This window comes from Panicum virgatum, chromosome 1N (genome assembly GCF_016808335.1).
Source record: "Panicum virgatum strain AP13 chromosome 1N, P.virgatum_v5, whole genome shotgun sequence".
Taxonomy (NCBI): Eukaryota; Viridiplantae; Streptophyta; class Magnoliopsida; order Poales; family Poaceae; genus Panicum; species Panicum virgatum.
Genome location: NC_053145.1, coordinates 54,759,890 through 54,771,768, shown reverse-complemented (window position 1 = coordinate 54,771,768; position 11,879 = coordinate 54,759,890). Strand labels below are relative to the sequence as shown.

General features: G+C 44.7%; 1 protein-coding gene and 1 long non-coding RNA gene across 2 annotated transcripts; both read right to left on the bottom strand.

The window, feature by feature from the left end:
• Positions 1 to 4,940: 4,940 nt before the first annotated feature.
• LOC120656745 (pEARLI1-like lipid transfer protein 1) lies at positions 4,941 to 5,591 on the bottom strand. Its single transcript, XM_039934926.1, has one exon. The coding sequence runs from the start codon at positions 5,503 to 5,505 to the stop codon at positions 5,200 to 5,202; it is 306 nt and encodes a 101-aa protein (XP_039790860.1). The 5' UTR covers positions 5,506 to 5,591; the 3' UTR covers positions 4,941 to 5,199.
• Positions 5,592 to 10,244: 4,653 nt separating this feature from the next.
• On the bottom strand, positions 10,245 to 11,813 carry LOC120654192. The gene is made up of 3 exons (XR_005667014.1): positions 11,556 to 11,813; positions 11,081 to 11,146; positions 10,245 to 10,260 (listed from the first exon to the last, which is right to left on the bottom strand). It is a non-coding gene; the product is annotated as an uncharacterized LOC120654192 (long non-coding RNA).
• Positions 11,814 to 11,879: the final 66 nt, after the last annotated feature.

Sequence of the window (11,879 nt, the reverse complement as noted above, 5' to 3'; positions counted from 1 at the left end):
GATCTAGCTAATCCAATACACGACGGTAAAAGCTTCACTGCTAGATCGGAACATCCTACACGTAGTTAGGCCTAACGAGTGTAATAGATAACCAAACCTTAACCAGAATAGCGGCCTAAGAATAAGCGAAAGCTGATTCCCGGATCAATCCCTATTAAGATCAAGGCAAAGCATCTAATACGTCGCCAAATCGTCCAACCCGTTTGCAAGGCCTAACCTAGCAGATATTAAGCCGATTCTTAAGTATAAGAACAAACCATAACAGATTAGATCTACTAGATAGAAAAGAAGCAGGGTGTTATCTCTACGCGACTAATTCTATGCAACGAGAATTAGCGTAAGATTAATACATGATCACTCAGAGATAACATGATATTCGTAGATGATAAACAATAAGAGCATGATAAATCTACTAAAGGTTATGCTACGAACATCAGGATAACTAGCACTACTCGCCATCAAAAACGCTTCAGTACGAGTAATACCAAGGTAAAAGCAAGAACAATGCTGCCCTGATCGCAAGAAGTGATCAGGGCAGCATGGTGCTTACTTGGATGAAACCCTAGGATTAGGGGTGGCGGTGCGCCGAGAATTGTTGTTGCGAGACGTGATGACGTTCTCCTTTTTTCATTAAATGAATAGGTACATATTTATAGTTTAGATGACTTGACCCGTAAGGCAAACTCTAACTAACAAAAGGAAACAAAATATAATATCTAAATAACTAACTAAATCTGGACTCCTGCCTTCCATCAATCTAGATCTTCATGAAGCTTCCAGATATCAGCCGAAACAATCGTGGCAGATCTTATTGTTTCGGCAGTCCCCGTCGACTCCGAACATATCTTGACGTGATTCCAGCAGCATCGGGAACCCCTGCTGTGGGGTCGGGCGAGGCAGACCTCCCACGCAGATGTCGGCTGGGATCGGCCGATGGCCGCATGTAGCACGTTGGAGGTGTCAACGAGTGCAGCCTCTTCCTGCAATCCAGCTTTGTGAATAGACTGGGCTTCAACATGGATTAGGCCCGTGACCCCATCTCAGCTTGACCCTTGAGTGCCCAATTATCATTGTATTTGGCCAAACTTATGATATAAGCCTGGCTAAGTGGACTCCTTTACCATGGGCTTCTTCTGACATTTGGCCTACCAATCCTGGTCAAATTCTGGCGATAACAGGTACTAGAAGGGTATAGTGATTCAAACTGGATTTCTGATGTTGATGAGATAAAAGCCACAAGTGGATATGTGTTCACACTTGGAGGTGGTGCTATTTCATGGAAGTCTTGCAAGCAGACCATCTTAACGAGGTCAACAATAGAAGCAGAACTCACAACATTAGATACTGCCACTGTTGAGGCCGAGTGGCTTCGTGAGCTCCTAATGGATTTGCCGATAGTTGAAAAACTGATACCGGCTATCCTAATGAACTGTGATAATTAAACTGTGATTGTCAGGGTGAACAGTTCTAAGGACAATATGAAGTCTTCCAGGCATGTAAAAAGGCGGTTGAAATCTGTCAGGAAATTGAAAAACTCCGGAGTTATTGCCTTAGACTATGTTCAAACAGCGAAGAACCTGGTAGATCAATTCACAAAGGGTCTTTCACGAAATATGATAGACAATGCATCCTTAGAATTGGGCATGAGACCCACGTGAGTCATTCTATAGTGGTAACCTGTTCTATGTGATCGGAGATCCCGTGAAGTAGGATGGTGAAACAAACTTTAGTCTGACTGAGAGAAGAGAACCTTTGTAAAAGGCTCATTCCATGTGAAAGGTGCATTTCTCTTCTAATCTTTATGGCATGATGGTTTATACCTTAATGTGTTCCATATGGTTTCTAGAAAACAAATGAATTGTTTTTTTGAAACAAAGATGTTGTCCTACAGAACATCTAAAAGGAACACACCTAAATGTGTCTGACTATTGGTCATGGTCCATGAGAAGTGGGTATTCTCTAGAAACTCATGAAAGGCCTAGAGTATGACTTATAAGCTCCAAACCGCGGGGATGCTTATGCAGCCTAGTACCAGTGTAGGACTTTGGTAAAACTTGTTCGCACAAGACTGACAATTTAAGGCATAATCCATTGTACAGTTGTAAGCAAGTGTAGCCTCAGTTCTAGATAGAAGTTCAACTTAACCGTCTCTGTCAAATACTAGTATATCAAAGAGGAAATGAGAGCATTTCTAGTGTGGCTTGAAATTCTTGGTGGGGATTGTTGGCATTTATGGGCTTAGCCCATTTATTTACAATTTAAGAATTAAAAGCCCACTAATAAATGCTAGGAAATCAAGAGCTTAATTCCGTATGGGTATTTGAGGAGGATCTCAACCGACTTAAATGATGGACCTTGGGTACACCTCTTAAGAAGCCGGTAAGAGGAAATTGGCAAACCACACGCGTGCGCGCGCTCCATCGCCTCGCCGGGCCGAGGGCGACGGCGAGGGCGCGGCGCGATGCGACGCGATGTGCTAGGATGAGATGAGAACGTTTTATTGTTGAATGCAATTCTGAGATGAGATGAGAACGTTTTGTTGTTGAATGCAATAATTGAGAATGTTTTGTTGTTGAATGCAATAATTCCGAGACAATAAACGTTGATAGTGATGACTGGAGAATTATGGTCTTGATAATAGTGATTCACCATTAACTGCACTCATCAAAGCCCATTACAGCGTCTAGGTTCGCTGAATCTGAGGGCACCGCACAGCTATATAAACCAGCCCCCTCCCCTCTCATTCTCACACAACTGAAGCTCACTCAGGTACTCCTACTAATGAGACATCTCTCTTCTCCCTCTGCTGCTTTCTGCATCTCCATCGCTAGCACTGCGCGCACAGTTCTAGCGAGAGCAGGCCTCCGGAACCGCTGCCCGCTGAAGGTCCTGCACGGGATAGCGGGGCAATCAGGTTTTTGGGGAGCGTCTTGACGCGACTGCTCGCAAGGCTCCCGAACGACTACGTCCTCTACTTCTTGGTGGCCGCCTGAACGACTACATCCCGGCGACTTGAACGACTACATCGTCTACTTCCTGGTGGCCTTTTGTGGGACTGCACTGCGAATATCATCCTGCATCAACTTTGTTCGGCTACTTCAAGCAAGGCCAGTCGAATAGAATGGATTCTATTCCAGCTGGTGACGACGCAACCGGTGCCTCCGGCACTGGTCCCGTCATGGGGTACAGTCTGAAACTCATAAGTTTCATTCTGTTTAATTTTGTGTTGAACTTGAGTTTCATAAGTTTCATTCTGTTTAATTTTGTGTTGAACTTGAACACTTGCACATGCTTTGTTTCACTCACTATAGTCATGAAAATATTATTTAATTATATATTTAATTTTGGAATTAAATTATGTCCGAAAGTGCCTATATTTCTAACACTTCCACGGGGAGTTTACAACCAAACGAGCTCAGCATATTAGTTAGTGTCTATGAGGGTCAAACTACAAGTGGCGCCTTTTAAGAGTTACGTGCCATTATGGGTGGGCATTCGGGTAACCCGAAAATTTCGGGTCGAGTTTTTCTAGTTTTTAAAATTTCGGGTTTCCAAAATTGTTACCCACTACTAGAAAAATGCCCTTGGGTACCGGTTGAAAGTGCCCTTTGGTACCGGTTTTACCCGAAAGCGGTACCAAAGGCTCAAACAACCGGTACCTATGGCTAAAATATTCACGCAAAATATCCTTTGACTGGGATTTGAACCCGCGACCTCTAGCCTCGCGCGTTGCTACTTTACCATCTCACCTATGCAGTAGTTCTGATTGAGAAGGAGATATTTTCCTTTTGAAGTAACCCATAGAGAGCCTTAAGTACCGGTTGGTCCTAAGGTACCGGTTGGTGGTACCACCCGGTACTAATATAAAAGTTACCACCCGGTACCTATGGAGAGCCTTAGTTACCGGTTGATAATACTAACCGGTACCTAAGGCTCATTCATAGATTCCATCCACCCTAAGGTACCGGTTCATCTCTGTACGGGTACTTTTGGGTGGACCTAAGACTTGTTTTCTAGTAGTGACCCGAAATTTGTCCTAAATAATCAAAACCCGACATTTCGGGTACCCGAAAATTCGGGTTCGGGTTCGGGTTCGGTAACCCGAAATTACCCGATTTCAATAAACTGATTGCCATGAGATCCAAATCAAGAAGATTTTCATAATGGGAAACATCAAACCCAAATTTCCAATGAATTAGGCAAATTGTAATGAACAAGCACACATAAGAAAGCCAACAAAGCATACATCGGAGCAGAGTATTGGCATTAAAATAGACTAGACTTGCAGACCTGCTGCTGTTCGTCACTCTGAGTACATCGAGTACTACTTTGTCACAGCCGACCACCAAGGGGACTACACGCCGCGCGAATTGTGTTCGGGCTTTTCGGGTACTGTGGTTTGATACCCGAATTACCTATAATAATTTCGGGTACTGTGGCTTGCAACCCGAAATTGTGTTCGGGTTTTTCGGGTTCGATTTTCAGGTTTCGGGTAATATGCCCAGCCATACGTGCCATGCATAGACTAGTGCATATACTACAGTTCTGTTGGTGAAATACCATCCATCATTTTTTTTCTCGCGCACACACCAATAATGTTAATACAAAGGTAGTACATGGAGCTATATATATCTGCTCGAACCTAGGGCTATGAAATGAAACGCTTCTCACGTAATTGTCTATGTCTTGTCCAATGATCAAAGGTCGGCTTCCACATTTAGAGTGATGATTTGGTTAAAAAATAGTATGGCAGTACGTACGTAGTCATATATATATACATATATGTATATATATGTATATATATATGTATATATATATATATCTATGTATATATATGTGTATATCTAGGTATATATATATATCTATGTATATCTATGTGTGTGTATACACACACACACACACACTCGCTCTCAAGAATCAGACCAAATAAAAGCACTGAATTTTAGCTGCAAACGAAACTTCATTGAAACACCGGCACACAAGTGAGTACCGGCCCTTTATTATTACAACAAAAGCATAGAGATGAGGTAGAGAAAATCCAAATAAGATAACAGCGCTAGCGCGCTACTACCATGCACTGCAAGCAAACCGATCCCATCACCGGCACGTGGAATAAACAAGAGCAAGCAAACCATGCAACAAACGGGAAGCAAGGCCGCCTCTCGTGTATATTCATACACGTCTAGAGGCGATGATCGATCAGCACACGAAGCCGGAGGGCAGGCTCTTGCCGCAGTAGTTGAGGATGAGGCTGATGTCGGCGGGGAGGATCAGGTTGGTGCAGAGGCAGGCGGCGGCCTCGAGGTCGGCGAGCCCGCTGATGAGGGGGCAGCACTGCTGCGTGGGCGGCACGCCTAGATTGGCCTTAAGGAGGGTCAGCAAGTCGACGCACACGCCCAGCTTGAGCGTGTCGATGGGGCATGTGGTGCCGAACGCCCCAGGCGTGGCCACGCCCAGCAGCACCAGGTTCACGGCCAGGAACAGCACCAACGCCTTGGACGCCATTGCTAGCTGCTAAGCCAACAAGCTATAACTAGCTAAGGTGGTTAGAGCTCTTGATCAGCGAGCTAGTGATTAGCCAGCTGCTTGTGATATGCTTGATCACGCTGTTAGCGCGGGTACTTATAGTCGAGCCCGATCATTAGGGTTCATGTGAGCTCTGGAACGATCGAATATTTTAGCCACCTCGTGTAGCTAGTGTTTAGCTCTGGATTGGTTGGCCACCTCGTGTAACTAGTATATATTTTCCCAGATAATGGTGTATCGACTATTTTTTCTATGCAGCAGCTCCGGCGAGCCAGGTACGCATGCAAATGGCCAAGATCGCTGAATGGGCGGCTGGCTGGTTAATTATTTTAGCCTGGGATCTTGGAGTATGGGGCCGTGCTGCGTGGCACACGAGGGTGGTGCGGGAGGACATTCGAGGTCAAGCAAATGGCGATTAAGAATGGACTGGACTAGGAGCGTTGACCTTCGACCAACACTAGTAGTAATGTTTTTTGATCCTTTACACATTTGTCCCATCCGGTATCGGATCCGGATGGATATTAGTCCCGGTTCCAATGATTAGGGGACGAAAGGGCTCTCTAGTCCCGATTGGAGCTACCAACTGGGACTAAAAGACCTATCCCTTTAGTCCCGGTTGGTGGTATCAACCCGGACCAAAAGGTTCTCTACGGGTTAGTACAAAATGAAAGCTTTCCATGTAGAGTCACATGTGCTGCGTAGTGGGATGGTAAGGAAGCTTTGCGTGAGGTAAAAGGTCTCGGGTTCAATTCCTGTAGAGCGCAAAAAAAAAATCGTGTCACGGACCTTTAGTCCCAGCTTTGTAGTCCCGGTTGCAAATTGGGCTTTCTGCAGTAGTGCAAGTGGATGTGGATGATTATTTGTTGCATAAACTACGACAATATAGAATCACATCCAGTCCATCCAGATGTGATCGATTTGTATAGCTTGATTTGCGTCTCTCCATCTATTGAGAAAGCCAATCTTGGGTGCGATTTGCAGCTCTTCCAGTTCCTCCGGGTCTCCTGCTCGGCGTCAACTCCAAGAGCAGCAACACCAAGCAGGTTCCATTCCGTGGCGGCCGCAGCAACCGCAGATCCAAGTTAGCTCCACCTCAAATTGACCTTACAGGGTGCCAGCAGGTCTCACATGCTCTCACATTGTCTGATATTTTCCTCCTTGGTTAAAGAGATGCAAATTTAAGTTCTTGATTTGCACTACTGCAGAAATTTTAACCGAGGCGGTCAAACAATATTAACCGAGGCGGTTTTTGCAACCGCTTCGGAGCCAAGGCCACGGTTAACCGCCTCGGTTAATTGAATAAAAAAATTAAAAAATAGGAAGCCCGTGGACAGGCCCGCCAAGCCCATCTAGAGGCCCACCGAGCCCATCCACGGGGAGGCCGCCGTCGTCGCGTCGCCAATCGCGCAGCCACCGGGGGAGGCCGGATCCGGCCCCTGCTCGCCGCCGCCGCCGCTTGGCCGCAGTCCTTCGCGCCGTGGCCACCCCCGCTCGCCGGTCCGTGACACAGCAAGGCCGCCGTCGCCGCTCCGGGCTGCAGCCGTCCCCGACTCCGCCAGGGCCACCGCTCGCCGCCGACCTTCATGTCGCCGCCACCGCTCTAGGCCACGGCCGCCCCGCTCGCCGGCCCTCGACGCTGCCAGGGCCGTCGCGCGCGCCGCCTCTACCACCGCCGGGCCCGGATCCGCCACCGCCGCCCCGCCCGCCGCCGCCACCACCAGGCTTGGATTCGTCACGCTGCCCCGCCTGCCGCCGCATCCGCCGCCGGTCCTGGCCGCCCTGCTCCGCCATCGTGCCCGCTGCAGGTCCAGGCCGGGGCGCCGCACCGGCGCCACTCCGGGCCGCTCTGGCACCGCCGTAGGATAGGAGTGAGGTAGGGAGAGGAGTGTGAGGAAGTGGCGGCTCGTGGCAGGAGTGAGGGAGCGAGAGGAGAAAAGAAAAGAGACTGAGAGTTCCAAACCCTAACTGAGCTATATATACAGAACCTGGTAATGGGATTTCTGGGTCTCTTTGGGCCTCAGATATTTTCCGAAGCAGATCATATAGGGTGTCCGCCTCGGTTAATCAATTTTGCGAGGCGGTTTCCTATAACCGCCTAGGTTAATAAAAAATGAACACCTCGGTTAATACTGGCCATTAACCGAGGCAGTTTTTTGACCTGTCCGCCTCTGAGTGCTTTTAAAAAGGTCGCGGTAAATGAAATTTTTTAGTAGTGTTGGCTTATCTTCGGTTGAAGTCAGAGGAGGCAATCCCGAACGGCCTTGGCCGGTGCGGCCACGCGTGTTACAAGGCCTTGGCTGGCGCGGCCACATGTTACAACTTGAGATGTGTGACTTATTTCTAGGAAAACTGGCTGTGTGACTTCGTTCTAAGAAAAGAAAATCCAAGCGTGCGAAGCAAGCCCAAAATAATAAGATTTGGATCCACATAAAATATCAAGCTTAGCCACACATACTGATCCATAGAAGAAGACGACTCAGAGAAACTGGTAGATCTATTAGGCCATTTGTTTCCTTAGAATCAATGAATCCTTAGCTGCACTCATATAGTCCTATTATTTTGTGCCCCATTAATTTGATAAATGAAAATAAAGAGGCAACCGGTGCTAAGTTGTTCCTTACTTGGCTTTTGATACTGAGTTTGTCTGTTCTTATGCTAAAAGCCACTTATGGTTTCATATGACTATTGTTACTTTTTTTTAGTTTGATTTATTCTTTTAGCTTCGACAGATCAGTCACCCAGCCCCATCAGGAATGAACTTGGATTGAGTTCAATCTTTTGCAGGTAAGAAAACAAATTTCTACATTGATTTTTTCTGTTTTTTCCAAAACAAATTCCTTCATGTTAATTCCTCACCGCATTGCTATTTTCTGGTCAAGATCTGTGGTGGAAAAAAGTGTTTTATTATGTTACATACTTACATTAAAGTAGTGTTCACGTACTGTCTAGGAAGACACTTTTTAAGAAATGATATAAGTTTAATAAAAAATTGTAGAAATAGGCACCAGAAGACTAAAGTTGCACGAATATCAGCCCGTCGCCAAGTCAACAGCCAACAATGCACGTGGAACTGATGCGGCAATGACGAGACGAGGTTAGTTTTACTTGGACCTGTCGGCTTTGGAATTGCCGATTACGCCTATCGGCCCTCAAATACCTTCAAGCTAAGCTAGCAAACCCACAATCCCACGTGGTGGTACTTGAGCATCCAAAATTTTATGGAAAATATAAAAATATATATATAATTGATGGACTCCGCTATTGGGTACCCTGGGTACTGAATATTATTCAGTACCCGAGCCTGCCTTGCAACCGCGCCCACGAGCGCCTTGCACCCCCTCCCACCGAGAGCCCAACTGGTTTTTCTTTTCTCGTAGTAAAAAAACCAGACGTGGGGTGGTTTTTTTTCTGCTGTGTGGATTCCCCTTTTTTTCTACCGGAGTGTCGAGGTAGCAACTAGCAATGCAGATGCGTTTTATCCGGACATGCAACGGAGGAGCAGTTACATCTTATCAAGCCAAATGTTTGGTTCAAACTCTAGATTTGCCAAAAAAACTTAATTTTCAAAATTCTTAGATTGCCATTCCAAAAAGAAATTCTTAGATTTCGTAACATGCCTCCAGATTTTGAAACAGATTGATTTGCGCAGTGCAGGCCACCTTAGTGCATGACAACAATGGTTCCTTAGGGGTGAGATCCAAATATAGCCCACAAGCGAAGCATAAAAATGCAGCAATATGGTACCAAGACACATTTAAAAATTACTTGGACAACAGAATTACGAACATAAGAACTGCAAATTCTTCGAATGAGACAGTTGATTCTAACATCCTAGATGCCACAATGATTTTCTAAACTCTGCGTAGGAGAAACCATACAATGGACAGAGATCCAATGGTGTGTGGAATGTGGTTAACAGTTGTAGAATACAGTGTTAAATTACATGATGAAGAAACGAGAGAAAACGTATGTCTAGACCAACCATCAGTTAAGGTCATATGCTGCTGACAGACTTCTATCCTGCGTTTCAGAGAGGAGCACAGCACCTGCCCTTTTATCCTTTGCTTTCAGCATATCATTTTAATGTATTTGCAATCAGAAACAACAAACTCAAAACTTTATCAATACATGCATATCTTCCCTATCTGAATGCTGTCAAGTCCGCTAGTGGAGAGCAGCACGCTGTTGGCCTAGACTTGTTCGGGCTGGAAGCATCACTGGTTGCGGATTCAAACTTGGGGACAAATGCGGCTTCCCAGTACCTCTACAGAGCTTGGTGTCAACAAAGGGCACAACTTGTGAGGAGGAATGCAATTTCTTCAACACACAGAATTGAAGATCATCACCAAGTCGCCAACGCCTTCATCAGAAACATTTCTCTTCCAAGGAGGACGCTTGTTCATGCCTAGCTTGCGTTGTGCGCAATTCTTCCCCGATGTGTTATGGCCTTGTGCCAACGAAGCTGGAGCGATGCCCAGCTAATGATTAAATGAAAACATTGTGTTACTACGTCTCAGCATCAATAGTTAAAATGTGTGTAATGAATTGCATAGATGTAAATCTTGTACTACAAAGTTCCAGCAGCAGTAGAAGTTAACCAAATGACTGAATAGCTCATATACATTGTATTATGCAGGGAGCGAGCTCTAAAGTGAGTTGGGTACGGAATAGTTATACACGGTGGATACTCTTAGCAATTGGGGTAATCCTAGTCACCATCTACCTGGCATCTGGCTATTTTCATAGAAATTTCAGACATCGCCATTTCAATGTATTGGTTAAAAAATTGGCATGATTCATGGAATGAAAAAAAATTGAATTAATCTGACACATTATCCATTCACTTCAAAATGCAAATTCCCTTTTCTAAAAAGAAACATCCCAGATATGAGAGTTGCCTCAGGCAGCTCAACCTACTTTATATTGATCATCCCATATGAAGCTGGTGAATCATACGAAACCTACTTTACTTGCATCGATTGTGTCTAATCACAAATAATAATACTAATTCTGTGCGATATAGCAACGAGTTAAGCTCCAAGTCACAAACAATGACGTATGTGGAATGAAAAAAAAAACTTGAAAAGGGTGGAGCTCCCTACAGAGGCCATTTCAGACATCACTTGTTATTAGTTGCACAGATCCAACACAAAGTAGGTCCTAGCCAAGTTCAATATGCACAATTTAACAAGAGGATATAGTAACAGGATTTCAGAAAACAAACCACAGGCTAGTTCAATTATCATACAATTAAATCGACAATCAAATGCACCCTTTATTGCAAATCTTGACCTATTAACCAATAAAAAAATTATCCATGGAAAAACCAAAAAAAAACAAATGAATAGGCAGCAGTTTGCAGAACACATCTGCACTCAGATGGGAGTTTATGAGTAGGGATCAACTAATCACTCAAATGATCAAAGGGAGATTAGGATATCAAAACTAGAATAGGATAAAATCACTGTGGCTAGAGTGGCTCATATCATCCAGATTTAGAGAAATAATAGGTTTAATTAAAAAAAATATAAATCAAAATCAAATATCACCATACCCTATTCATTACAAGAAGATAATAGCTGTGCTGAGGAGCCTAGTCGCAGTTCCCATTGCCAGAAGACTATAAAAAATAAGAATAATTCTCAGACAAGCCTAATAAAGAGCTCAGAACTGCACATAACCTTGTTAAAAAAAGAATAATTTCCAATGTTTCTACAGCTAGTTCAGGAAATGAAGGGTATGTTTTTATCCATGTGAGATTCATCTAAAATGCATATACTGCCCTACAGGGAAGAAGCATGCACCACATGAACATATGAATACAGTTCGTCTGCCTCCGGCAGCATATTTTCTGTTTGCACGCTAATTGAAAATTAAATAAAATGATTAGCAATCCTGGCTATGTATGAGAAGCACCTTATAATCACCACCAATCTTAACAAACCAGGAAACTTGGACCTGGTACTAACTAAATGCGCACAACATCAAGTTAAGGAATATGAAAAGTAAAAACAGCAGGGAATATGAACCTCTCGTGCTTTGTCCAGTATGGGTTCGACATTGCTGTTCTTGTTCTTGCACAAAACAACATGGCACCGGCATCTAAGTGGACTAATGCACTGGCCGTCGCTTGATCCATGTCATCAACATCATAGGGAGGAAGTCAGCTTGCCCACCAAACAAAGCCGTCGACTGTGCCATGTAGCAGCCGCTGATGCCGGCAGCAGAAACAAGCGAAGCGACTGCTTGAAGCACCAATCTTCAATCTGAGGACCAGACGAACAAAAATTTGGGGAAAAAAGAAGAACCAGAAAATATAATCAGCATTGGGATGGAGAAGTAGGGACTAGAAT

What these genes read in the sequence shown, in the direction of transcription:
- LOC120656745 (XM_039934926.1), bottom strand. Translation starts at nt 5,505, where the DNA reads ATGGCGTCCAAGGCGTTGGTGCTGTTCCTGGCCGTGAACCTGGTGCTG.